The sequence below is a fragment of the Mustela erminea genome, chromosome 5 (genome assembly GCF_009829155.1).
Source record: "Mustela erminea isolate mMusErm1 chromosome 5, mMusErm1.Pri, whole genome shotgun sequence".
Lineage (NCBI taxonomy): Eukaryota > Metazoa > Chordata > Mammalia > Carnivora > Mustelidae > Mustela > Mustela erminea.
The window spans coordinates 40,762,717-40,789,410 of record NC_045618.1 but is presented as its reverse complement, the minus strand read 5'-3'; the positions used below and the strand labels follow the sequence as shown (position 1 = coordinate 40,789,410).

General features: G+C 46.6%; 1 protein-coding gene across 1 annotated transcript in view; it reads left to right on the top strand.

The window, feature by feature from the left end:
• The window catches only part of MYO1E (myosin IE), a 195,758-nt gene that overhangs the window by 146,771 nt on the left and 22,293 nt on the right, over positions 1–26,694 (top strand). Inside the window, exons 18-23 of the mRNA XM_032342703.1 lie at positions 3,591–3,697; positions 10,080–10,178; positions 16,885–17,029; positions 20,440–20,554; positions 21,017–21,186; positions 21,270–21,415. Of these exons, the coding sequence (XP_032198594.1) occupies positions 3,591–3,697; positions 10,080–10,178; positions 16,885–17,029; positions 20,440–20,554; positions 21,017–21,186; positions 21,270–21,415 (782 nt within the window). The remainder of the gene's footprint in view (positions 1–3,590; positions 3,698–10,079; positions 10,179–16,884; positions 17,030–20,439; positions 20,555–21,016; positions 21,187–21,269; positions 21,416–26,694) is intronic.

Below are 26,694 nucleotides of genomic sequence, written 5' to 3'. Positions count from 1 at the left end.
CAGCAATGGGAAGATCCCAGGCGAGAGCAGCCTTCAGGTGTGGAGGAGGAAGTCCGATGCAAGCTCCGTTCTGAACTAGATTGTAGAGTCCTCTGGGACTAGGAACAGTCACGTTCAGAGTACCAGAGACGTGTGGTAGCCCCGGGATGATCTCTGGATTGGGTTCACTGGAGCGAGAGTCCAGAGCAGAGAGCAGATGCCATTCTCATGAGGCCCCAGATAGTAACGTCTGTGCGAGGCTTCTGACTCATGCCTTTACTTCAAGGTCCTGGATAAGGATTAGCTCTGGGCTGGAAAATCTAGTCACAAGACAGTCACATTCAGATCCAAGGGGCCCAGATCATCAAGGTCACAATGACTCACTTTCAAGTGGTCTGGATTCTCCGTGGAGTTTATTCCCTATAAAACAGAGGGTGGAGGTAGAGGCGTTTTTCTCCTCGTTGGAAGATGTGACCTCTTTCTTTCTTTCCTATTTTTGTCTGGTTCAGTGCTCAAAATTGCCACCTTCTGGGTGTGCTCAAAATATTCAGCACTGCAAGGGCTGCAACGATGACTATTGTTTGGGGAGGTCAACCTCAAGTCAGCCAGCTTAAGTAGGATTTTAATGCTGCCCATATTCTCACTTCTGGGGTACCCTCCTTCGTGGACTGTGTGACCCGTGTCCATTCGATGGTTTACTTCCATGTAGGGATAAAAGTCTCCCTGTTTTACAATCCCCTCTAAAACATGTGTTAGAGACGGATAGCCATGGCGAATCTCTTAGAGCCCTTCCATCCACAATACTTTGCAGATATCAAATGATGTCCGTGAAGGCACACATTTAAAGGGTTATGGATTCCTTGGAAGAGGAATTAAATTTATGTTTAAGGTGGTTTTAGTGTTGGGTATTCTATTGTATTCCAACTCTTTAAAATTGCAAACTGATCTGTAGGATCTAATTAATGAATATTCATTTGGTGAGAACTCCTGTTTTCTTATCTGCAAATCATAGTATGCTCCATTTAATAGCAATTTCTGATGTTGAGGCTTCACTAAATTCTACATTGTCATGGCTCCAAGGGACCAGTTTTGCAGTGAGAGTCAAAGGTGGATGCTGTGGGAAATTGCACAGAGCTCAGCACTGGCCAAGTGCCCAGGCCAGTGGCTTCGTCTGAGTGAGAGCAGACTCTGGTGGGGTGGATGCCTCACGAGGCGAAAGCATCATGTGGGGACGGGACTTAGTGATTTTTAACGTCTTTTCCAACCTTTAGATTAAGATAATAGCAGTCTTCTAGTTCCATCCACTTAGTTTACAGATGGGGAAACTGAGGCCCAGAGAAATTTAGTGGTTTGTCATGTAGCTTGCCAACTGTAGAGGCAGAACCCCAGCTCGGGTTGATGGTAGAACAAGGCATTTTGACCCTAAGCCTTTTCTCGCTGTCCTGTCTGCATGTTTTGCCTTGTGCTTCTGTTGGACAAGTCCCTCTGGTAGCCTTCTGTCCTCACTGCTGGGCTGTTCTGGCTGTTCCGGGTAAATCCAGTTGCTGCTTCCCAGCCGCCTCAGGAGACCTCTAAGGTTGACTCACAGCTGAATTCAGGTGTAGTCCTATTTGCCGAAATGAATTTTCCCACAACCTCAAGGCTTTATCTACTCCTCACTCACGATGTTAATTCCTCTTATATCACACCAAAAACCATCTCCTATCTTCCTTACAAAGGCAGGATAGCTTTGTGGTTAGGGAACAGACCTGTTAGGCTGCACACTTGAGTTTAAGCCTCAGCGCCAGTCACTGAGGGCGCCACCTTGAGCAAACCTTTCTTTATGGCACTGTTTCCACGTCTTAAAAAATTGGAATAATGATAATACTAGTAGCTAGCACTTAGAGTCGTGAAGTAGAGATGAGAAGGCCCGTGTGTTTCGCCCCTTGGGGCACGTTCAGTAAATATCATCCCATTATTACTTGGGAGCTGGAGCGACCCATGTCAGGTGGCTGGTCCCTCGGGTCACGTTTCCCCTTCTCTGCACTCAGACTAAGGTGAAAAGAAGGTGTGCTGTTAAAAACTTAGGACTGAAGAGTCTGCCAAGTGATTCTTGGGAATTAAAAAGGCTTGATAAAATTAAAATATTAAAAAAAATTGGGGGGACTTGAAAAGAACCTGTGTTATGAGCAGGCCCTGTCACCTCCTGTGTTGCGAAGATCATCAGAGTTGCTCTCGAACACGGTGGACATCGACAAGAGGCGATGGCAGTCCCTTCACTTTTTCACTGTAGGGCTCTGCTTGGGCTTTACAGCATCTGCAGCTTCGTCTTTCTAAGCATTGCAGAACGTGCTGTATTCTGCACATCTAAACAGAGAACATAATTCACCAGTGAATCTCTTGCTTTGAATATACCCAAGAGTTTTTCTCAAGGGTTTCAGATTTCCCAAACCCATGATAGCAGCAAAGCCCTAATTGCGAGAGGGCTGTCTGCTGTAGGCAGATCCCTTCTGCTGACTTGGTCATGGTTTTCTGGCTTTCGAGATCCCTCCTCTCTGTTGTCTTTGAGAGGTTTTCTCTCTTCACACTGATTTGCTTGGGAGGAGAGTTTGCCTGGGCCGCCTCCTCGGCCCCACAAGGGCTTAGCCGTGTGGTGGCGGGAATGCAGATGTGGGCCCTGCTCCTGTTTCTTCCAAGCTGGAGATGCTCCTGATTTGAAATGCAACATGAGCGATTCCAGCTTTATTTATGTGGCTCTCTGTGCTTGAGCCTGGTTTCCTTTTGGATACCCCGTGTGCAGGTGGTGAGAGATGATTTCAGATTGAGTATTTGGCAGAGGAGCGGGTTTGTAAAAGGACATGCTGAGGAAGGTGTATGAAGTGAGATTTTTGTTGTATCTCCCACCCTTTATGTTTCCATCATTTTTTTTTTTAAAGATTTTATTTATTTGACAGACAGAGATCACAAGTAGGCAGAGAGGCAGGCAGAGAGAGGAGGAAGCAGGCTCCCTGCTGAGCAGAGAGCCCAATTCGGGGCTTGATCCCAGGACTCTGGGATCATGACCTGAGCCTAAGGCAGAGGCTTTAACCTACTGAGCCACCCAGGCTCCCCTATGTTTCCATTATTTTAATAAGGGGATTCTTCATTGGTTGGGTTGCCCAGCAAGAGAGTACGGGGGCTTTGACGCTTTATCCTTGCAAATAATCTCTCCTTCCCACCCTACCCTCGCACCAAAAGAAAAAAAGTTCATGAGAACAATGTGTTGCAAAGGCCCACAATCAACATAAACTTAATTTGTTAATAACTGGCCTGCTTCCTTGTTTCTCACAAAAAGACCTGTTTGTGAAGATTTACTGGCTTTGTTGTTTTGCTTTATTTTATTAACTAGACTAAAAAGACGTGGTTGTTTTCAAAAATACAGTTTCAAACCCATGTGTAAGTGTTAAAATCATCATAAAAGTCGGTAGAGCCTTGAGAAAGGAAGTTGGCCAGAAGGAAGCTTGATGAACAGGTTGTTACGAAGATTAACTTCTAGCTATTTCCACGGTAGAGTTTCATAGCTCCCCTTTGACAGTTGGTCTGCTTGAGAGAAAGTGCCGTGTTTCCGTCTGATGTTACTCTTCCCCTTCTAGAAACAAGCCAACGACCTTGTGAGCACCCTGATGAAATGTACTCCTCACTACATCCGCTGCATAAAACCGAACGAAACCAAGAAGCCCAGAGACTGGGAGGAAAGCAGGTACGGCTAAGACGGCAGACTGTGGGGTGGAAGCCAGCTGAGGTGGGCCTGGCCTGTGTTCCCTCTGCTCAAGATGGGCCACCGATCCCAAGGGCAGAAGCAGTTTAAATTGTTTTCAGATGTGTTTCATGTCCTGTGTCTTAACTTTTTCATGACGAATTAACTTTTTCCTTCCTTGTCTTTTCCTCATATTTTAGCAGTGCCATTCAGCTCAGAATTAGAAATTTATAATGTTGATCTTGGCTAGTCTGGGGACAGACGGGAAGCGGGGGGGAGCCTTCATGCTGCAGAGTCGGGCGGGTTGTAAACTTAGTTGGAGGCCCTGTGTAGATGTTCTTAGTCCACTTAGCTTCTCACTGGTAGCCACAGGAGGGGGCCTCACGTGCTCAGCTCGGGGTTCAGAGCAAAGGTCTGAAGGGCTGGTTGCAAAACTATCTGTCATTTACTGTTGCTCTTGGGGGTCCTGGGGGCATGTGCTAGGTCTGGTTCCAGCCCCTGAGGACTCACTGTGTTCCTGAGCAGAGTGATGACTCCCTCCAGGAGGGATCAAGCCCCGGGAGACGTGTGACATAGGGCGTGCAGCGAGCCCTCTCCCCTCGGACCCCTGAGGAATTCTGGGCCACCATTCCTCCTACAACTGCCATTAGGGATGTGGGTTCTGCAGGCTGGAATGGGGGTTTGAGTGGGAAAATGTTAAGGATGACTGGCGAGTACAGTTTTATCCAACAGGCAGATCCAGACACACACGCCTAAGACTGACACCAGCGTCCATGAGCACAGGGGAAGCAGGACTGAGGCAAGGCTTTACGGATATGGGACAGGAGGGAGGAGCCCGCCTTTGTCACCAGGCAGTCAGGTCCCCAGACAGGGGCATGCAGAATTACGGTCTTTTTTGTTTTCTCTCTTGGAGAAAAGTAGGCAGAGTTAGGTATCTAGCGACGTACCAAGGTTCAGCTCCACAACGGCAAGACAAGACGTGTGTAGGTCCGTTCCCATCCTGCCGGCAAGATCCTTTCTAGGCATGGCAGGCCGTTACGAGAAGGAAAAGACGAGTGGGGAGGAAAGTGCCCAGGCCCCAGCGTTCAATATCCGCCATTCCTATTGGTGTTTTCTCACGTCCTCTGCAACCTGAATCTGTTTCCTCACCTCACGATGCTGCGGAATATAGCAGCCTTCCATTTCCTCTGTCTGCGGTATTCTGAGGGATCTCGTCTGTAGGTGCATGCTCCTCAAGCGTCGTTTCTACCTAGGGGCTGACCGCGATTCTTCTCGAACGTTATTGGGTAATGACATGGAGCCTCAGAGGAGGGACCCGCTCTGCCAGCCCATCAGTCCGGCTTGCAGGGACTCTTGCATTATTAGCAGACTCTGCAGTCTTCCTCTACATCAAGGTGACCCTAATCCAGCATCTAATCTGCCCTAAGAATTATTCTCCTGACTTTTCCATGTGACAGCGCTTGCGCTCCTTCCCAGCAGCTGTCCCGTTTCCCAGCAGTCTTCTCTCCCACGGCAGTTGCTCTGAAGGAAGGTGGAATCCGACCACCCCCCTTCTTGGTCATTCCCCTGGAGGTGCTTAATTTGCCTTCTGCTTTTCTGAAACGTGTCCCTCACTTTCTCCTTTGAGGCTAAGAAGGTAGCAGCACTGTTACTTCTTCCCACCTGAAGATAGAAGATGTCTACTTATTGATTGATTTATTTAGCCCTCAAGCTTGTGGATGCACCAGAGTACCCCTTTGAGGGTTTGGTAAAACCTGGGTTGCTGGGCCCTGCTTCTGGAGATTCTGATTCAGTGGGTTTGGGTAGGGCCCAGAAATGTGCATTTTTAAAGATTTATTTATTAGAGAAAGAGAGAGAAAACAAGCAGGCTCCCTGCCGAGTGTGGAGCCTGACAGAGAGCTTGATTCCAGGAGCCTGAAATCATGACCTGAGCCAAAACAGATGCTTGACTGAGCCACCAGAAGCTCCTCGGTGATGCTAGTGTGGGTGGTTTGGGTCTCTCACTTTGAGAACAGCTGGTCTAGAGCGAAGGGCTGGCCTGGGATTTGGAAGGGCTGTATTGTGGTGCTGGCCTGTCACTAAGTGGTTTGAGTGAGACATTTCGTCTCCTCAGTCCTCAGTTTCTTCTTCATTAAACTGAGAATGTCCGTTCCAAATGGGATCTCCTTCAGTCTGACAGAATGTCTCTCCCGGACCTGGGGGGGCGGTCAGCCCGCCTCTGCCTGTCTCTGTGTCACTCCCATCCTCCCCGCTCCCACGTGCACACGCATACGCACCTCGCTCCGTCCCAGGCACATATACACACCCGGTAGAAGGCGGGTGACACAGGCAACCTCAGAAACAGATTACAGGATCTTGGAAGCAGACGTAGTGCTAAGGGGTGCTTTAGGCTGTCTTCCCCCCACCCCCCACTTCCAATCCCACCCAACTCCCCGGCCCCGGCCCTTTCCAATAAACGTCATCTTCAATGAAAGCATCTTGCTCTGCCTACAGATGCAGCCCACCCCTGCCCAGCACATGCTCCCTTACCCTGTGTAGATTGCTCTGCTCCAAGTCCCTCTATCATAGAAATTTTGCATTTTCTCAGCCCTGATGCTGTCTTCTCATAAAATCCAAACTGATTCACTGAAATAGCAAAAAATGGAGAGATTAAGACAGAGCTAACGTTTATCCGTAAATCCCCATAAAATCCCCCACAGTGGTGTTTTCCTTTATTTATTTACTTACTTACTTATTTAAAATCACATCACTGGGGCACCTGGATGGCTCAGGGGGTTAAGCCTCTGCCTTCGGCTCAGGTCATGGTCTCAGGGTCCTGGGATTGAGCCCCGCAATCAGGCTCTCTGCTCAGCGGGGAACCTGCTTCCCCCCATCTCTCTGCCTGCTTGTGATCTCTCTCTCTGTCAAATAAATAAATAAACTCTTTAAAAAAAAATAAAATAAAATCACATCACTTACTTGCCTTGCAGTAAGGAACTTCATAACATCCATTTGTGTAAACAGGTATTAAGAAGTCTGCAGTATTTGTGGGTCAAGTGTTGACTTATATTACAAATGGGATTGCTTCCTGGGATGCGACCCTCCCCCCAATCCCGGTTCGGGTTTATTATGTGACAGATGGTTTCATTCCTTCTGAGTGTGGAGAAGTTAGGGGCTGTGAAAGGGCACTGTGCTTCATTGGTGGGGATTACACGGTCAATTGAAGTTCTTGGTGGACAGGGTTACTCATTCCACAAGTTTATGGGGTGTGGTTTATTTTTCTTTTCCTGTTGAAAATGTGTTTTTGTTTGGCTCTGGCAAAGTTGCCTGCCCTGGGTTCTGAATTGCTGTTCTAGCAGAGTTCTCAAGCCTTGACCTACTTGTATTAACAGCGAAGGAAAGTCTTGACGAAGACTTGCCCCAAGGGAACCACTGGGCATTGCCAGCCTGGCTGATGTTTACTGAGGAAGAGACAGTGCTCCAAGGTTATGCAAAAGTCAAATTGGATCCTTTGGTTAAATAAAATGCTAAACAATATGGAATTTGCTAAACCGATTGTCCTGTGGAAGAAAATTTCTGTAAGACAATTTTCTGGTGATGGAGGTTAACAGTGAATGAAACAGTGTTTTAGCATGAAGCTTATTCTATCCTATGGGATCTATGGAAATGGAACGTTTCTTTGAATCAGTGGGTGATGCATTCCCTACCTCAAAAGCGTGGGATAAAGCCAGTATTTATGAAAATACTTAAAATGAACAAATGCCCAGGGCACCTGGGTGGCTCAGTCGGTTAAGCATCTGACCCTTGGTTTCAGCTCAGGTCATGATCCTGGGATCAAGCCCCACATCGGGCTCCTCTGTCAGAGGGGAGTCTGCTTAAGATTCCCTCTCTCCCTCTGCTTTTCCCCCTGCTCGTGTGCTCTTTCTCTAAAGCAAATTAAAAAAAAAAAAAAAAAAACTTTGTAAAACAATGATCAAATACCTCTAATTGACACCCTTGTTTATTTTCCTTAGCAGAGAAAAGGTCAGTGGTGAGTTTTGGAATTGGAGGATAGGAGAAAGGAAAATTAATTCCCTGAATCTGATTTCCACTCTGTTAGTTAGCCAGACACGTGTCACGAATCAAGTGCGGATATTGAATATTACTTTCTATAAAGTTGGGGGTTTTTTGTTTTTTTTTTTAGGTTTTTATTTATTTGACACACAGAGATCACAAGTAGGCAGAGAGGCAGGCAGAGAGAGAGGGGGAAGCAGGCTCCCCACTGAGCAGAGAGCCTGATGCGGGACTCAATTCCAGGATCCTGAGATCAAGACCTGAGCCAAAGGCAGCGGCTTAACCCTCTGAGCCACCCAGGTGCCCCTCTATAAAGGTTGTTTTAAAAAGTACTTCTCTTGAAGGAGCTGACATTTCTGGATACTGGTCAAGTAAGACCAATCGGACTCGAGACTTTTCTTACTCGTCCCTCACTGTGTGACCTCGTCCTGCCTGGGCCAGTCCAGGCTCCACCCCCTCATCCAGCTTAGTTTTCCTCCTGCTCCTTCCTCTCCCACTGCCACAGGCCACAGCCTTTCCCACCTTTGTGCCTTCGCTTCCACGGTGCACCCCCTGCCTTTCCCTCCTCTGCATCTGGTGAATTCAACTCATCCTTCCAGTCCCAAAATCCATTTCTGTCTCTCGTCTCCGGTCCTGGTTTACTTATTGTAGCTGCAAATGCAGGAGCACGATAGCAGCTTCATGTCGTGTATGCCAGGAGCCAGCTCAGGACTCCCTATGCCGTGTACCCAGTTAGGAAGGAAGACCTAACGTCACCATCCTCTCTCCAGACGTGGGAAGTGGGGCACAGAGAGGTTACACAGTGGCAGAGCTAAGGCCATGCCGGGAAGCCAGCCCCAGGTCCTGGCTGTGCATCTCCATGCCTCCTGCAAAGTCTGCAGTGGGAATCTGCTGTCCTTTCCCAGTTCCCTAGCAGCTGCGGAGGGCAGCGCAGAAGGCCCCATCGCGGTTGCTAGCACGTGCACAGCTGCGTCGGGGTTGGGGCTCGCTGTGAGCCTTGTTGGAGAGACAAATGTGGGGTTCCCAGTGAAGCTGGACAAGGCCGCTGCTAGTGGGCTCTCCGGTGCAGCAGGTCACAGAGGTCACGAGGGGCCATTCCTCAGGAGCATCACGAGTGCGGCTTTACCCCAAATGTACTCAGTGGGGAGAAGGCCGCTGCCTCCGCACTACGGCACAATTTCTCATTCCCCTCAAATACCATGTTTCCCAGTGTCCGCATTCAGCCAGCCCATGTCATGTACAGCAGAGGCCCCACTGCCCTCCCCGAGGGGACGCTCAGAAGCCTGTGGCTGGGATCTGCCACTCGGCTTCCAGGACACTTTGCTTCTCTGGAAGGGGTGAGGCATTTTCACCAGCGTGCGCCCCCCCACCCCCACTCTGTCCCCTCCTCGGACCTATCAGGCCTACTAAGCCAGAATCCTCAAGGGACAGGGTAGGGGACATTTGCTCTGACGTGAAAATCTCGTGTGAGAACACAATCTAGTAGGACCTGCCTCTATTTTCCAAAACACACTGGCAGTTGCTGATTCTTATAAAAACCAACTAAAACTATCATTTACATATGTCGTTAGAGAATTTTTCATTTAGGTGTTTGAAATTATTTTATATGCCCTTTCTTCTGTTGCATATGAAAAGCTGAGATGTGTGATCTCCTTAGGTCTAGAGTCACTATAAAATTTAGGTAGAGAACAAAAATAGCTCCAGTGTCGTTTAAATCCAAAGTTAAAAGTTCTTCCCTTTAGTCTTTTGAAAAACAGATACTTCTGTTCATAATCTGTGACAGGCAAGGCTTTTTGTTTTACCATTTTTGGAAATAGATGTGTGGCATCTTTTGTAATTGCTGTATTTCACAAAGAAATATTTTTAAGATGAATATTCTATAACCTGAGGGTCAGCTCAGACTCTGAACAGTATAAATTATAGTTTGTTTGTTTGTTTGTTTGTTTTTGAGAGGAGGGGGAAGGGCAGAGGGAGAAGGAGAGAGAGAAAATCCTGAGCAGGCCCCGTGCGCAGCAAGGAGCCCAGTGTTGGACTCGATCTCACAACTCTGAGTTCATATGACCCAAGCCAAAATCAAGAGTGAGATGCTTAACCAACTGAGCCATCCAGTCGTGTGTGTGTGTGTGTGAAATTCAGCTGTGTACATTTAAAGATCAGATTAGCTTTTATTCAGTGATTCCTGAATAGGGCAACATCCCATCTAGTATATTTTCATAAAATGAAGCTCCTAAATTGTAGTCTTTATAATGTGTCCTTGCTGCTTATAACTGGGGGTTTGCGGGGATAGTATGGCTAGGAGAGCCAGATGGAAGAATTATCCAGTGATATCCTGGCTCACTTTCCTCCTTTACAGAGTGAAGCATCAAGTAGAATACCTGGGTCTGAAAGAAAACATTCGAGTGAGAAGAGCTGGTTATGCCTATCGGCGCGTCTTCCAAAAATTCCTGCAGCGGTAAGAAACTGGTGACTGTGGATTCTTTTGGGTTTCTTTTCTGTTTTTTGTTGTTTTATTTGTTGTTGTTGTTGTTGTTGTTTTGCTTTGAAAAGGTTTTTTTCAGATATAATTCACTTACTATAGCATTCACACCTTAAAGTATATAATTCTTTGGCTTTTAATGTATTCTTAGACTTGGGCATCCTTCACCACAATTAGTTTGAGGACATTTTCATCACCCCAAAAAGAAACCCCACTTCCCTAGTTGCCAACCCCTGATTCTCCCCTCACCTCCTGCCCGAGGCACACACTTCTTTCAGTCTAGAAAGAATTTTAAAATATTGCTATATTCTGGCCATTGCATAGAAATAGTCTCACGATATGTGTTCTTCGGGTCTGGCGTCTTTCAGTTCGTGTTCTGTTTTTACGGGTTGCCTGCCCTGTGGTGTGTATCTGTGCTTCATCTCTACCCGCTGCCCAGTAATACTGGCTTGCGCCAATATTGCGATGCTATATTACATTTTACTCGTTCGTCCGTCAGCTAGCTGATGGGCATCCGTTGTTTCCACTTTTTGGTCAGTGATGAGTCACAGAGAAAGCTGCGGTCAGCGTTCACCTACACACTTGTGTGGACATGTGTTTTTATTTCTCTTGGATGCTCACCAACAAGGGAATTACTGCGTCCTCTGGTAACTGTTCGTTGTACCTTATTGATGAATTGTGAGATTGGGTTCCAGCGTGGCTATACCATTTTGTTTCCCCACCAGCAGTGTTCGAGGGTTCTCCTTGCCGATTTGCTAGTATCTGACTTCGGTAGCACCTATCCTGGTGGGTGTCAGGACGTGGTTTTGATGTCATGTCCCTGATGGGAAATAAGCATATTTCATGTGCTTATTGGTCTTAAGAGAAGTGTCTGTTCAGCAGCTTTGCCCATTTTTAAATCAAGCTGTTTGTCCTTTTTTATTAAGTTGTAACAATTCTTTTTACCATTGCTTATTGTAGAATAAATCGGTAGCCACAAGTGTTTGGTCTGCTTAGTGTAACACACCAGTTCGGGGATTCATGATAATTGTGACATGGGAAGGTTTAACTTGACTGACCAAATTAGTAGTATGAAGATGATTTCAGGAAACCTACTTAAGAAAATAAGCTTAAAGTATTTAACCTCAAAATTTTTGTAGAGCCCATGTATAAACTTAAACTGATTTTCACGTTTCTGTTAAAGCGTATTTGAGAAGACCTTTACTCAAATTGCTCTTATTTTGTGCTCCTTATTTTTGAAAAGGATAGAATTTAGTGTCCTTAATATTACATAGTTTTAACTTCTCTTAACAATTTGAAGTTAATGGGCTCCCACTGTATTTTCTACATCTGTTTACTCTCATTTAAGAGAGAAGGAAGCCATATATTTGCATTTTAATCAGAAAATAATTATGTCTTCGGGGTATAGCTAGAGGAGCAGAATATAAGAATTTTTTTTTTTAATTCAAATTTTATGTAACAAAGAGGTAGCCGGCTGAGGAAGAGTGTCGTTAAGGTTTTTGACATAGAGTAATTCTAATGAAGCAGGGTTTCCTTGAGGGCTGTCGTTGTTTATTTTGTCCTGAGTTTGGAATGGCTGGCCTACCGGTCGCCAGTGTGGGTGGTTGTTTGTGGAAGGTCATTGATGTGGAAGATCAAGAGAGACTTAACAGAAGGGTGGGTCTTTCCATACAGTAAAGCCCCATTGACTCTCTCCACAAGATTCTGGATAGTTTGAGGGGCAGACTAGACATGATATCTACCCTCATGGCTCTCTGAACTGATGAAAGGGCCCACTCCACCTAGGGTGGAAACAGAACTGTATGGAAAGACATATTTAGGAGGTTGAGAAAAGAAATCTGCCAAGTTCTTGCATGATGATAGCAGCAAACATTTGCTGACAAACAACTGAGATGTGAATTACCAAAGACTACTCTCCTTTAAACAGATCGAGAACACAAGCTAGAATGGGATTTCTCAACCTTAGCTATTGACATTTGGGACTGGTTGAGCCTTTGTCATGGGGGCCATCCTGTGTGATGGAATGCTACTCTCTGTCCCTCCCGAGCTGTGACAACCATAAGTGTATCCAGATATTGCTTCCTGTCCCCTGCTGGGGGTGGGGGTAAAGCCACTTGAGAACCCCGGCTTAGTTAATCATTGAAGTCTTAGCCAAACTGCATGTCTTTGACAAATACCCTTTTTTAATTAAGAGGGGAAAAAAATTAAATACAGGAAACAGTGAATGAAAAATATTTCCTCCATCTTTCCCTAACTCAGAAGGGCCTGCCTTCTAATTCCAAAGCATTCATAATTTTATCCTCCTTTAGTAGTTTTTCCTGTATTTAAAAACTCTTTAATCTTCAAAGTCTCTCCAATTGACATTACTATTAAAAACTAATTTGATGTTTTAAAAAATTTAAACTTGGGGTTTTCTTGTGGATGTTTTGTTGTTCGGTTGTTTGGTTTTTGGGGAAATGGATTCTGAAAGACCTTGGGCCTTCCATATTACTTAAAATCAGACAAGCCCTTGGGATGCCTGGATGGCTCAGTTGATTGAGCCTCTGATGCTTGATCTCAGCTCAGGTCATGATCCGAGGGTCGTAAGTTCAAATCCTGCATTGGGCTCCATGCTGAGCATGGAGCCTACTTTAAAAAAAAAAAAAGGACAAGCCATCAGCCATCAGACTTAAACTCCATAAGCAATGCCATGAGCCTCCACACTGGGGAGAGCAGGCTGTGTTACAGGTTTGCCGCAGCTCTGTAAATGAGCTGTAAAATGACCTTGTTTGGTGATAACATCCGGGATCTCCGTCAAGTATGTCAAGTGCCACCCTGGCCCCATACATGGGACTTTCTTCCGTGCCTGACATAGAGTTAACCTGTAGTGAATCTCTGTTGGCCCCTTTATGCTGAGGGACTTTGACTGAAGTGATTATGTCCTTGGCTGTCTCCCCTCTGGTGCTCCTGCTGTGGGCTTTTCCTTTCAGAAGAGACAGATGGACAGCCCTGTCTTAAACAGAGCAGGCCTTTTTCATGTCCTATATCTTTTGATTTGAAAATCCTAGGAGAGTAATAAAAAGAGAGTTCAGAAGCAAATTTGTTTCTCAATAAAAAGTACTCAAAAAATGGCTAGCAGGCCATCTGTGTTCATGGGCAGGGACTATTTCTCAAGAGACGGTGCTGCTTTCCATAAGGTGTGTGAGTCCGAGATCCTGGTCATGCCGGATAGGGCCAAAGCGTGCTACTGTCTGTCTCATCTGCGATCCTCTGTGAGTAGCTGAACCGTGTCGTACCTTTATTCTCCTCAGAACTGAGAAAAAAGGCTTTGTTTATAAAGTGGCTTTCTAGATGCCTGCAGAAAGCCTGCGAAGTGAGAAAATAACAATCTGCAGGAAAGGGGTGCATTAATAATACCCAGGATGACTGCCCGTGTGCCCGCCTCCTACACCCCTCCCAGGGGAGGCAGCCCACAGGTCTAAACAGAGCGGTAGTTCTCACACAGCCTAGAGCTTAGAAAATAGACTTAGCCAATGGGAAATGGCCTTTGTGTGTGTTCATTTCCTCCCTGAAAAATGCTTTATGTTTATCAAAACCATCCCTCTTGACTTTGAATTGGAGACTAAAAATCAAAAAGATGGCTTAATATCCACACCAGTGGGCCATGTGCTCTTGAAGTAAGTCCTGCCCTGCCTTCAGAAGGAACACCCTATTCACCACCCTCAACACAACATTCGTATCTTTAGAAAGTGTCAAAAAGCTATTAGAAATGGCAGTCACTTTGACTCTCAGCTTGGGAAAATAACTATAGATTTTTAGAAAACAATTTTTCAAGAATAACTATAGATTCTTAGAAAACAATTTTTCAAGAATAACTATAGATTCTTAGAAAACAATTTTTCAAGCCCCTTACTGTGGCTGGAAATAAGCCCAGACGTGGGATCTGATTCTTAGGAAGGAAAATCTGATAGCAATGTAAGAGTTTTCTAAAATTGTTCTTATGGCAACAACATATTTCCCTTGACCTTGACCCAGCCTCTCAGAATGTGGAGTGGGGGAGGGCGGGGAAGGCACATTTGTGAGGAAAGTCAGTCCATATCCTGGGCAAGCGAGAAGAAAGAACAGAAGGCTCAGGAAAGCATGGGGTGTCCAGAGTATCCTAAGAGCTGTCCAGACTTTTGTGTTCTTGGATGTCAGAAACAACCTCAACTTCTGTGCCGGCGCTGAGGTCAGGCTGCATTTCCTCAGAGGAGGAAACATTGATTGGTCATCTGAGATATCAAGGAGCCCATGACCCGCCAGTCCGAGGGAAGAGGACAGCCAACGCACAGGCCTTGAGATGAAATTTTGGCATAGTTGGGTCTTAAACGGAAAATGCCTGATGAGAGGAATGTAAGCTATGATCTGCATCTCTCCCAAACTGGGGGCTTCCTTAGTGGGAGAGCCTTATACGAGAATTGGGTGCTGGTCTCTGCAATGAATACAAAAGGAGGTGAGGAGGGCACATCAGGCGTCCTGGCAGCTAGGGAGCCATAGCCGTCGTGGTCTGTGGTCACAGGGCCCTGGGAACGCCATGCAAACCTCACGTCTCCCCTAGACCTGAACTGTTAGAAGCCTTGCCTTGTCAGCTAAAGGGAGAGAAAGTCTCTGCAAAACAACTTCTGTACTATAAAAAAAAATGAAATGCAAAATGCAGCGTCATTTTAATGGGGGTGGGCGTGTGTGAATTGCAAAGAGCTGCCCGTTTGCGGTTGCGCGACACATACTTGCGTTTAGAATTTTGATTACGTGGAGCCAGCCAGAATTGTACTCTTAGAAACTTGTGACCTTGGAGGCCTGGCTTTCTTCTTTCTCTCCCGTAGCCTGCATGAATTTCTCTCCTTCATCCATTTAGCTTGCCAGTACATTCCCGCTTGTTCGGCGGGTCCCCCTGTAGCATCTAGAAAGGTTCTGCTCTCCCGTCATTTATGTGTGGCTTCATTTGTTGGACTTCATTATACCGCACACGAAATGTATTCATGCAAATGTGTGGCTTCAGCTAGGTATTTTCATTTTTAAGTTTTTCATCTCTAAATAGGGAGTAGGAGGGTTTGCTTCTCTGAGACATTGAAGACGTTTTCAAGCAAGATGTGAAGATTTGGGAGGAGCGGAGAGGGTCCCTAGAATCACCTTGTCCCAGCTAACTAACGCTAAGGGTAATAACCTGTTTCTGTCCTCTTAGTGAGCTCTGGATGCCGAAGGCATGGCAGCTCTTCTTTTCAAGATTCCTTTTTTCCTTCTCCCTTCGATGCCATAAGTCAGTCTAGTCCTGGTAGTAGCTTCTGGGAACAAAGGGCCTGACTTCTCTGGAGGACTGGAACCCATTCACTGCCTCTGTTCTAGCTGTGCCTATGCAAAGGCCATGCCTCCAACTTCCCTTCCACACTGCTTTCTGATTTCTGCCCCCCTCCCCCTCCCACCCCTGCCTTTCTTTCCTTCCTTCCACCTTAAGTCTCCGGAACCTTCCATATCTGACATCCTGTAACACTTCTGTTGCTAGTGTGTCAGCGTTTCGCGTACTTACAGTGTTTGTAGCACAGATGTGTAGTAGACTGTAGGGTCTTTAAAAGAAGTACATACACATCACCACCTCATGGCTTATATGTAGTGTGGTGGTAGGGGTGAGGTGGGGGTTCACATCTCCGCTCTGACAGTTACTAGCTAAGTAGCCGTGGGTGGGTCTCTATCTGCCTCTGTTTCCTACTCTGCAAAGTGGAAAGACCAACTGAATCCGGTGGCTGTGAGAATAAAATGAGATCATCCAGCTAAAGCACCAAGAACGACACGTCACGCAGACAGAACAGCCCATAGTTGTTGGCTGTTTTCTGTTGGCTCTGATCGCCGAGCCCGGATGTTGGGGAAGGTGCTCGATGTGTGGTATGAACTACACGGGTGCCCTCACGGAGGAGGCATAATGAATTAAGTACAAACGTGAATATAATTACAAACTGTAATAGGTTTTCTGAAGGAAAAATAGTATTTTCTGTGAGAGAGACGAGCAGGGCAGGGGGATTTTTTGCTTGAGTAGTCCAAAAAGACTTCTCTGGAATTGTCAATGAAGGGGAGGGTCCCTGCACTAGAAACAGCCACGGGAGGCATTTTTAGAACGACACAACCTGGTTGAGGGAACAGCATGGGCCAGGCTCTGGGGAGGGAGAGTTTAGCGTGTGTGAAGAAGAGGCCATCCTCCCAGGAACACGGTGAGTAGGAGAGAGAAGAGCCAAGGACCGCGTGACCAGGGCCTTGGGACTCAAGATGCACAGGATTCCAGAGATGGAAGTGCATCCTTAGGAATCACCACTGCTTATGGTGAGCTTTCTGAAACACTTCCCATGAACTGTTTAAGGCCGCGGAAGAGATGGGAGAAACCACTACTGAGAAAACAATGTTTGATTTTGCCTGAAGATTGTCACTGGCCACCTTCTGCAGTGCTATTTTTAGATGGTGGTAGAAAGGAAAAGCAGATTTTCACCAGGGCGTTAGCATGGAAACGGTCGGCTGGGGCGTGGGTAGGAGGGATCTCGGAAACGGGAACACCAGACCTGCTGGCGTCTCACGGCCGTGGAGACCCGCCCCTCAGCCCCAGAACAGAGGTGAGCGGGTCTCCAGGACTCTGCGTAGTCCCGTCCGAGTGTGACCCTTCTCTCCCTGCCTGTCCTCTCAGGTACGCCATCCTGACCAAAGCCACCTGGCCCTCATGGAGAGGGGACGAGAAACAAGGGGTCCTCCACTTGCTGCATTCCGTCAACATGGACAGTGACCAGTTCCAGCTGGGGAAGAGCAAAGTGTTCATCAAAGCCCCCGAGTCTGTGAGTGTGCGACTGCCCCCGCCCCCAACCCCGGTCGTTTCCTCAGGGCCGCCTCTCCCCCCCACAGCACCTCTCCTGCCCCTCTCTGCACAGGGATGGCTGCATTCGCCCCCTTCTCCCCCTTTGTCCGTGCCTTCGGTGTCCTCACCCCTGCTCCCAGTCTCTCCCTAGGTCATTCCCCACATCCCTGCTCCTTGTAGCCCTCGGCGTGCGCAGCAGGTTTAAGAAGTCGTGGAGTAGTTTCTCTTCTTTCTCATTGTTTCTCTCATCCATCCTCTTGAGGTGATAGGCCATTGTGTACCCAGAGCCTTGTACAGAACATGGCTCATAGCAGGTGCCCACCAGTTACTTAGAGTGTCCAACAGTGTCTAAGCTGAAAGGGACTTCTTGGTCCCACACGGGAGGCTTGGGTAAACTTACATCCTTGCCTGGGCGACACCAGTCAGGTTATGCCACATGGACGTAGGCTTCCTCCTTGCAGGCAGCACAGAGCTCACAGTGGGGAGTCTCAAGACTTTATCTTGAAAACCCTGAGGGAGTCTGGAAAGAACTTTGAGGAGACAAGGAGGAGTAGAACTCTCTGGGTTCATGGAACAGAAATATTTGGCATCAAACATGCATTTTACGATTCACAAACATAATTAGACCTCCACAGATTCATTGGAGGAACTTCTTTCTCTTTCCTGATGGGGAGGTGGTCACTTTGAGCCTCATGAACGTCTGTAGGAAGTTCTCCGTTCCTAAGCTAAATTCTTTGGAGCAGAACTCATCAGTTCTTCTGCCCAGTTAGCTCTGGGACCAGGGAATGAAGACATTACTTCTTAAAAATGGAGAAACTTCTGGAACTAACTGAGTTTAAGCATCATCATTTCCTGAGGTTCCTTGAACAATCACAAGACTCCATTTCAAGAGTCTGTAGTGAACTTGGCAAAATTAATCATCAGATCAAGCGGAAATAACATGAGACCTGGCAATGTTGGTGATAGTGGAAACACTCAAACTTGAGGCAAATCCTGGTCTTGCCGTGAGTTCTCTCTTTTACAATGGGCCCCACGGCCGCTGTTCTGCCGCAGAGGATCAGCCGGAGACTGAGAAATGATAACGGCTGTAACTGAATGGCTTTAAGAACCATAAAAATTATTAAATAAATAAGAGGCACACATCAGTAGAACCCGTTTATGAGAAGTTTGTGGTAGCATTTTCCACAGTTATTTGTAGCTTCACAGCGATTTCATTTCCAAATATAAAATGAAAATGTTGTGTCATACACCATTAAGCAACCCACAGAGCAGTTCCTGTTCTTTCTAAAATGGGATGGAGTGATTTATCAGTACAATGCAGAACTCCTCTGTTGTTTTATACCCGCTCTTACTTTTTTGTCTTGCTAAATTTTCACATATAATTAGAACAGCCTCAATATTTTTCAGACTTTTTTTTTCTGCTGTAGTTGAACTGTGGGTTTTACTTCCAAAGTCAAGGTTTATTTTGGGTGTGCTTTTCCTTGTCTTCCTCCTAAATGTTTTATCACCATCACCTGATTCTTCTTTTCTCATCTTTTTACGCACACACGCACACACTCACCTTCACCAATAATCTCACCCCTCCCCCGTCACTTGTCCATCTGCATTGAGCCCTGACATTGCAAACACTTCTACAAAAACTGGTTTTTAAAAATCGACCCTTATGGTTTTGTCCTGACTTTTATAGTAAATGCTCTGACTATACAAAATAACCCATTTGCTCTAAGAACCCACATTAGACATCAGACACCAAAAGGTTTGGTTTTGCTTATTTGTTACATATGTCCATGATTTGGGGTTTATTTTTCTCTCTTTGTTTTCCTTTTTATTTCTTGAACCTCCCTCTAATCCCCTTGACTTGTGGAAAAAACCTAAGACCCAGCTGATCTTTGATAATCTATAGGAAGTTGGGAATTGGTTGCCTCCTGCTTTCTGAGTCACAAGTGTATTTTCTGTGACACTCCCAAAATAGTTCTGGAAAAGAAGAAAACAAGGCTTACTCAGAAACCCAACACACAAGATAAGAAAGACCAACGAATATTCTTCAAACAAGCAACCGCAGAGCTCAGATTTTAAACATTCTAAGCAAATGTGCAACTGAGTCTTCCTTTTGTTTTTCGAAATCCACTCCTCATGCCTGTTGTTAATGGTGCTGAAGGCTGTGGAATGAAGCAGTGCCTTCCCTTTGAAGTTTGAGATGTTGTTTTTGTACAGCTGGGACTGTGAAAAGCAGAAGCTGAATGACAGGAAGGGACAGATGTGGCTCCTGAGTATAGACCCAGATAAATGGAGGCAACAAATCAAGGCTGGCTGCCTTCAAACTGAATTCACTTGTTTACTTCTGGAATATTTCTGCACTGACTTGTCATCTTTACTTGTGTTCATTGGTACTTCTTACTTGTTTCCTAGAGAGTCATGAAACCCCCTTCCTAGGTGAACGAGAAAGTTTCCCACCATTTCAAGAGTGGCTCCAAAGGCAGATTTGCAGAGAAAGACTCGCATGTCAAAGTGAGGAAGAGCCTGGCAGGGCATGGAAGACCCTTGATTCACTTTCCAGACCCTCCCAGATAGCAGAAATACGTGGCTGGTGTTGTCGTTGATGAGCCAGATGAAACAAGGTGTTCTGGGATATAAATCTAGAAGGATTCCCGAGCCACAGTGGGCACTCGGCACCTCACAGCTGTTTGCGCTCGTCTTCGTTGTTCCGGAGCTCCACCGAGGGGTGTGGGGAGGTCCGGATCATCCAAATGGCTCACGTCTCAGGACCTGCCAGTGTCTGATACGGGCCCTTAAGCCGCGAACCGACGTCTGTTCGTTGCGCGTCTGCAGTCCAGCTCCAGTAGCTCTGGTGGTTATGCTCGGGCCCAGTGAGTCCTTGGAGACTGTGTGCGTGGGACATGTGTACTTCATGGAACTGAAAGTAGGGCAGGCCTCCCTCCACAGCAGCACGAGCTCTGCTCCGATAGAAGCTGGAAACTCTGTGAAGAGGCTACACACAGTCGCAAACAGCCGCCACCTCTGACCCGTTTCGCCTGGCCCGCTGCTCTCCTCTTGCCATCAAGGCCGAGAGCCAGTGGATAAATGCTGAGTCCCTCATTTGATGCGCACAGGTTATGGGCAAGGCAGGCATTATCAAGGCCTGACTGACCTTCAAGATATGGCTGTTTTCCATTCGGTTTTCTTTTGTTAAGCGAATAAAATAGAGATAAAGATGTCCCAGTGATTCTAAAGAGTATGCCCTAGGAACAAAGTTTTCATGTGTGTTCATGAGTCTGAGAAGCTGCTTCCCAGGTTATGTCCTTGACTAACCTGAGTGTCCCTGAGATAACCAAAGAAAGTGACGTTCAGGTCTTGTGAGTTGGCTCACGTTTGCCCTCTCTACGTTCACAGCTATTTCTTCTAGAAGAAATGAGAGAGAGAAAGTATGATGGGTACGCGCGTGTGATACAGAAGTCGTGGAGGAAATTTGTGGCCCGGAAGAAATACGTCCAAATGAGAGAAGAAGGTATTTTAGTCGTTTGTGGGTTGGTTTTGTGGTTTTGTTTTTTGTTTTTGTTTTTTTCCATGCATTTAGCAAATCTCAAGAATAATTTTGAGCTTAGATGAAGTGATAGGTTCACTTTACTCTGCGTATAATGTCATGCGTTAAAAATCTTGCATTCGGGGTGCCTGGGTGGCTCAGTGGTTTAAGCCTCTGCCTTCAGCTCAGGTCATGATCTCAGGGTCCTGGGATCAAGCACCACATCGGGCTCTCTGCTCAGTGGGGAGCCTGCTTCCTCCTCTCTCTCTGCCTGCCTCTCTGCCTACTTGTGATCTCTCTCTGTCTATCAAGTAAATAAATAAAAATCTTAAAAAAAAAAAAAAATCTTGCATTCGTGTGGAATTTCTCTGTGTTTTTCCACACGATTTTCCTCCTCTTTCCGGAGGACTGACCCTCCCATCTTCTCTGTCCTTTCGGTTAATACAGCCTCCGACCTCCTGTTGAACAAGAAGGAGAGAAGGAGAAACAGTATTAACAGGAACTTCATCGGGGATTACATCGGGATGGACAACCACCCAGAACTCCAGCAGTTTGTGGGGAAGAGGGAGAAGATCGATTTTGCAGACACAGTGACCAAGTACGACAGGAGGTTCAAGGTGCGCACGGACCGCAGGCCAGCATGGGGAGCGTTGCCGCTGTGACACGTCTGTCCACCTCCCTAAATCACCTCTCCTTACAGGGTGTCAAGCGAGACTTGCTTCTTACTCCAAAGTGCTTGTACTTAATTGGACGAGAGAAGGTCAAACAGGGCCCAGACAAAGGCCTGGTGAAGGAAGTGCTGAAGCGGAGAATCGAGATGGAGAGGGTCTTGTCCGTGTCCCTCAGGTGAGTGGCAAGTGTCGGAGGCACAGGGCTGCCTGACCCTCCTCATCACTGCCATCTGCAGTCGCAGCCGGGAGAAAGGCCTGGCCAGGTCCCCCAGTTGTGAAAATCGTGGTGAAAAGAACTAAGTGTCCTATTTTGCCCTGAGAAGACCAGACCTTCAAAGGTCTCAAAAATGAGATTCCAAGAAATGACCTTCTGGTCAGCTGCACTAATCAAGGGGTACGCAGATCTCTTGTTCTTCGCCAATGTGAGAGAAACACCTGATATTCAAAACTGAGTATAACTGTTCTGACTAAAGTGGGGCCAGGGGACCAGAGGCCTATTCCCAAGCCCTCCTCACCCATGTTGGAGATCTGACCCACTTCACACCAAAGGCCCAAGCAGAGATGGCCTGCCACTCATCGGTATCGCTTTTTAGTTGGTTGTGACCATGGGTTGCCCTGGGAAGGAAGTGTCTTTGGACTCCTGAAGTTCCTTTTTGCCTGTTCGTGCATGGAGAGAGTACAAATGGTCTCCACAGTCTGTAGCCTCGGAGTCCTTACCAGATGCTCCCTTGAGCCCCAGGTTCACAGGCAGGGGCTCTGGCTCTTCCTGTCAGCACTTGGGCTTTCTTTTGATGGAGGGGCTTGTATGTGTGAGGAGACTTCACGAAATCCTCCCAGGCTCAGATCTCCCAGACTAAGGTCTGTCTGATGAGAGGAAATCCTCCCAGCCCACAGAAGGCTGAGAAGAGAGGAAGAAAACCTCCTTCGGGCTCAGTAGTTTCCCCCTTGAGTTGTGTCCCTGGAACCTCTGTGGAGATTGTTGCTTCTGTCAGGGAAAGGTGTGGGCGCCATTGCACTGAACGTGGTGATGTTCTGGTTGCTTATGAACACGTCCTCTGGAATTGGGACACCTCTCCACCCTTATTCCACAGAGAAGACAAAACTGCCACTCTCGGGGAAAAAGTCCGGGTTTTGGGTGCTCAGGCCTCCAACCTACCAGGCTGGAAATCCTGGCTCCGGTGTATAATCCAAAACAGATTTCAGGTTGTGTCCATTCTTGCCTGAGTCACTGGTTTCTGATTCTCTCTGTTCCCGATTCTCCTGATAAAGGAAAAGCCGGGTGGTGCGTGAGATTAAATGTTTAAAACCTTTCAGTTGAGGATGTGATGAAACTTCTAAGCAGACGAGTCCATCCACTGCCTTTCTGCAGTGCCCTGTCAGGTGGGCCTCGCTGCCCTGCGTGTTGAGAAAGAGCTCTAGGTGTCGTCCTGTCTCTCAGAAGGTCTTCCTGAGCATTCAGCTCACCAGCTGGTGGGTCACAACCTGAGCTGGCCACACTTCCTGGCTAGCTGGGCTCTGAGGCCACCCTTTTTGCTCCAGGAACCCAACTGGAAGCTTCTTGTTTCCTTGCATAGGGACCATGCCTACACCTGGGCAGACCGGGTCAGCCGAAACACGCTACGTGTTCCTGACAGGAGCCATGGCTGAACGCCTAGGGATCTTAGCTCCAGGGCGTATGTGCTCGTTACTCTGAGAGGGATTATTACTCTTCCTGTTATTATTGCTCAGGCCTGTCTTTAGCCTTCAGACCACTCAGGCGGTGCTTGATCACAAGTAATCATATGTCTACGTTCGTATCAGCCACTTTGACACTATCTTTTTTGTCTAGTCCTTGAGATTTATCAAGGTGTGTGGGATCTCCCCCACTCAGATTTTTTCCTTTCTTCTTGTCTTCTCTCACAGCCTCTGGAGATCGTGGCTCTTGGTAAAGCCACCTTCCTCTGCCTCCTCTTGAGTATTCGTGGTCTAGACCTTTGCTCCCTATGGCCTTCCCTTATTAGAGGATATAATAAAATGAGGTACTCAGCCTAAAAGTTGTTCTGCCTCTCCGGAAAGAAAAGAGTCTGAGTCATTGTAACTTGTGATCTGTGCATGTTACAGTTACTGAACCTCACACTCACCAAATTTAACTGTTCCCTCATTTCCTTCATCCACTGGGTTAAGCCAGTAATCTAAACCAAGTGAGGAATGTAACCAGATGTGCAGAATCAAACCCAGAGGCGGAATTGATTGTGGTACCAGACCACCAAACGTGTGTGTGCGTGCGCGCACATGCTCAAAATATTTCAGTACTGGTATAGAAAAGGATTTTTTTTTTTTTAAGATTTTATTTATTTATTTGACAGAGAGAAACACAGCAAGAGAGGGAACACAGCAAGAGGAGTAGGAGAGGGAGAAGCAGGCTTCCCGCTGAGCAGGAAGCCCAATGTAGGGCTCGATCCCAGGACCCCGGATCATGACCTGAGCCAAAGGCAGACGCTTAACGACTGAGCCACCCAGGTGCCCCTAGAAAAGGATTTTAACAGTTTTAATTCAGCAAAAAAGTTGTATCATGTATATGTTAGCTGAAGGCAGGCTTAGTGCTTGACTGCTGGCTGGAATGATCACCCAGTGGCTTCTTCTAATGAGGACCATCGAGGAGCCCAGAAGCTCCGTCTTCTGGACCACTTCTAACTCTTACGACCCCTGTGAAAGCAGAATGGGCTCACAGCTCCAATCCAACCAACCAGCCATGCTAGAACAACCAAGTGACAGTTTGGGAAATGAGAGCATGACTATTTAATACGAAGGCCTAGTGTTGATTTCTTGAGGTGTGATCATGGCACGGTGGTTATTTTTGTCTAAGGAGGCTTTGTCTAGGCCGCCTGGGTGGCTCAGTCGTTAGAGCATGCAACTCTTGATCTCAGGGTTGTGAGTTCGAGCCCCACAGTGGGTGTAGAGACTACTTAAAAAAATAAAACCTTAAAAATGAAAATAATAAAAAGGCATTGCCTTTTTTTGATATACAGTGAAATATTTAAGGATAAAATATAATATTTACATTTTGCTCTTATGTTACCTAGTTTGTGCATGGAAGTAGGGGTAGTGGGTGTTTAGACAAATGTGATTGTGGATTGATAATTGAAACCTCTAACGTATGGAGGTTCATTCTGCTGTTCTACTTTTTAAAAATATTGGGGGGCTCCTGGGGGGCTCAGTGGGTTAAAGCCTCTGCCTTCAGCTCAGATCCTGATCTCAGGGTCCTGGGATCAAGCCCCGCATCGGGCTCTATGCTCAGCAGGGAGCCTGCTTCCCTCTCTCTCTCTCTGCCTGCCTCTCTGCCTGCTTGTGATCTCTCTCTGTCAAATAAGTAAAATCTTAAAAAAAAAAAAAAAAATTAGAAGCTTTCCATAATAAGTTTTTTCTAATCCTCTGGTGACAAATTTTTTACCTTTTACAAATAGACTGAGGGGCTCCAGTGGCGCAATCGGTTAGCGCGCGGTACTTATACAAATAGACTGAAATATATCTAATCAAGTTATCACTGAAAACTTTTGTTTAAAGATTTTATTTATTTATTTGATAGACAGAGATCACAAGTAGACAGAGAGGCAGGCAGAGAGAGAGGAGGGGAAGCAGGCTCCCCGCTGAGCAGAGAGCCCGATGCGGGGCTCGATCCCAGGACCCTGAGACCATGACCTGAGCGGAAGGCAGAGGCTTCAAACCACTGAGCCACCCAGGCGCCCCTATCACTGAAATTTTAAAAAAAAACTTTTAGTTAAAGAAAACAGGATAGGCGCAAAAGCTCAGGGAAAGATGAAGACCACCGTTTCTCAAAGAGACTCCAGGATACTTTGAAAAGGAAAAAATCCTGTCTCAATGAAACTTCAGTCAAACACTGCCTGCATTTCTGCCTTCATGGGAGAGCTGGTAAGAATATTGGGATGGCGCTGCCTGGATGGCTCAGTCATTAAGCATCTGCCTCTGGCTCAGGTCATGATCCCAGGGTTCTGGGATCGAACCCCATATCAGGCGCCCTGCTCAACAGAGAGACTGCTTCTCCCTCTGCCTCTGCCTGCCACTCCCTCTGCTTATTCTCTCTCAGACAAATAAATAAAATCTTTAAAAAATTAAAAAGGAAATCAGGGACGGCACAGCAACATATAGTTGAGACACTGCTTTCTGGGGTTTGGGGTATCTGCTCATGAAGGCTGATGACTGTCAGTTTTTGAAGGATCCTTCAGGAGCTGCTTCTTGACCACGTGCTCAGCTGGCTTCCCTCTTACTGAGAAACTTAAGTTTGCTGGAACAGTGGCCCCAGGTGTACGAGCCAGTGTTCTTTGCTCTCACATTGTAGGTGATGAGATAGGTACCCTCATGTCTCCTACTTGGGGTTCTGTCCGGTGAGGCTTCTAATGGTCCTTGTCATTCCAGTAGCGGACCCCCAGAAGCCCGAGACCCCAAAGTACGAGGCTGCCTGTCTGGGTCAGTAGATTTTCCAACACTTACATGCAATAGGAAAAGCAGCCTGCAAGAGAACCTCGGGCAGACGTTCCCCTTGTCACAGGATTCTTGCCCAGGATGCTTCCCTGCCTCATTGCCTAAACTTGGCAACAAAAGCAGTCTGCTTCACTGCTACTCCGCTGACCTGAATATTCCTGAAATCTTGACTTGATGTCACCTTTGATCTTTGGGAACCTGCACGCTGTCAACATTTTTGGAATGACCACTTACCTTCTGTCCAGCTCTGGGTTCGAAGGTAAATGAGAACACAGTCACTGTCTCAAGGAGCTCCCCATCATTCTGGAAGTGGGAGCAGGCATCTGAGTAACCAGGATACTCCTGGGATATGAAAGGCAGGAATGAACCTTCTCACCTCCTTCCTTGGGGGCGCCTGTGTTGTGGCCTGACACAGTGTGTGTCTACAATCTCAGAGAAATCAAGTGGGACCCAGGCTGGTGCCATTGGTTTCTCTGAATTGTAGAATTCTGGGTAAGGTTCATTTTCTTCTTTAACCACCTCTATACTGTCCTGTTTGCTAAAAGAAACATATTTCATAATTAGGAAGAAAATTGTATAAAGATTTAAGTCAAGGCAGGGCTGGCCTAGGAAACTGCCTTTTCAGCTTAAAGAGAAAAAAAAAAAACTCCTTTAAGTCTTTACTCAGTGTTTTGTAACTAATGTTTTTGTGAAAAAGATATTGGTTAAGGGAGTGAAACAAGATTTTCTAGTGTAGTCAGCAGTACAACAATAAGCCACAAAGATGAGGGATAAAAATGGAGTAGAGAGCCAAACCAGGGACTAGTAAAGGATCTTTCAACACGGGCTACTACATCAAACATCTGTAAGAAATTGTAGCTTGAGCATATGAACAAGACAGGGGTGAGGTCCAAAGATAAGTCTGAGTTTTTAGAACAAATAAATGTAAAAGCTTTGTTTTCAGACCCTGGAGCAAAGGCTGAGGAGAGGCAAGTG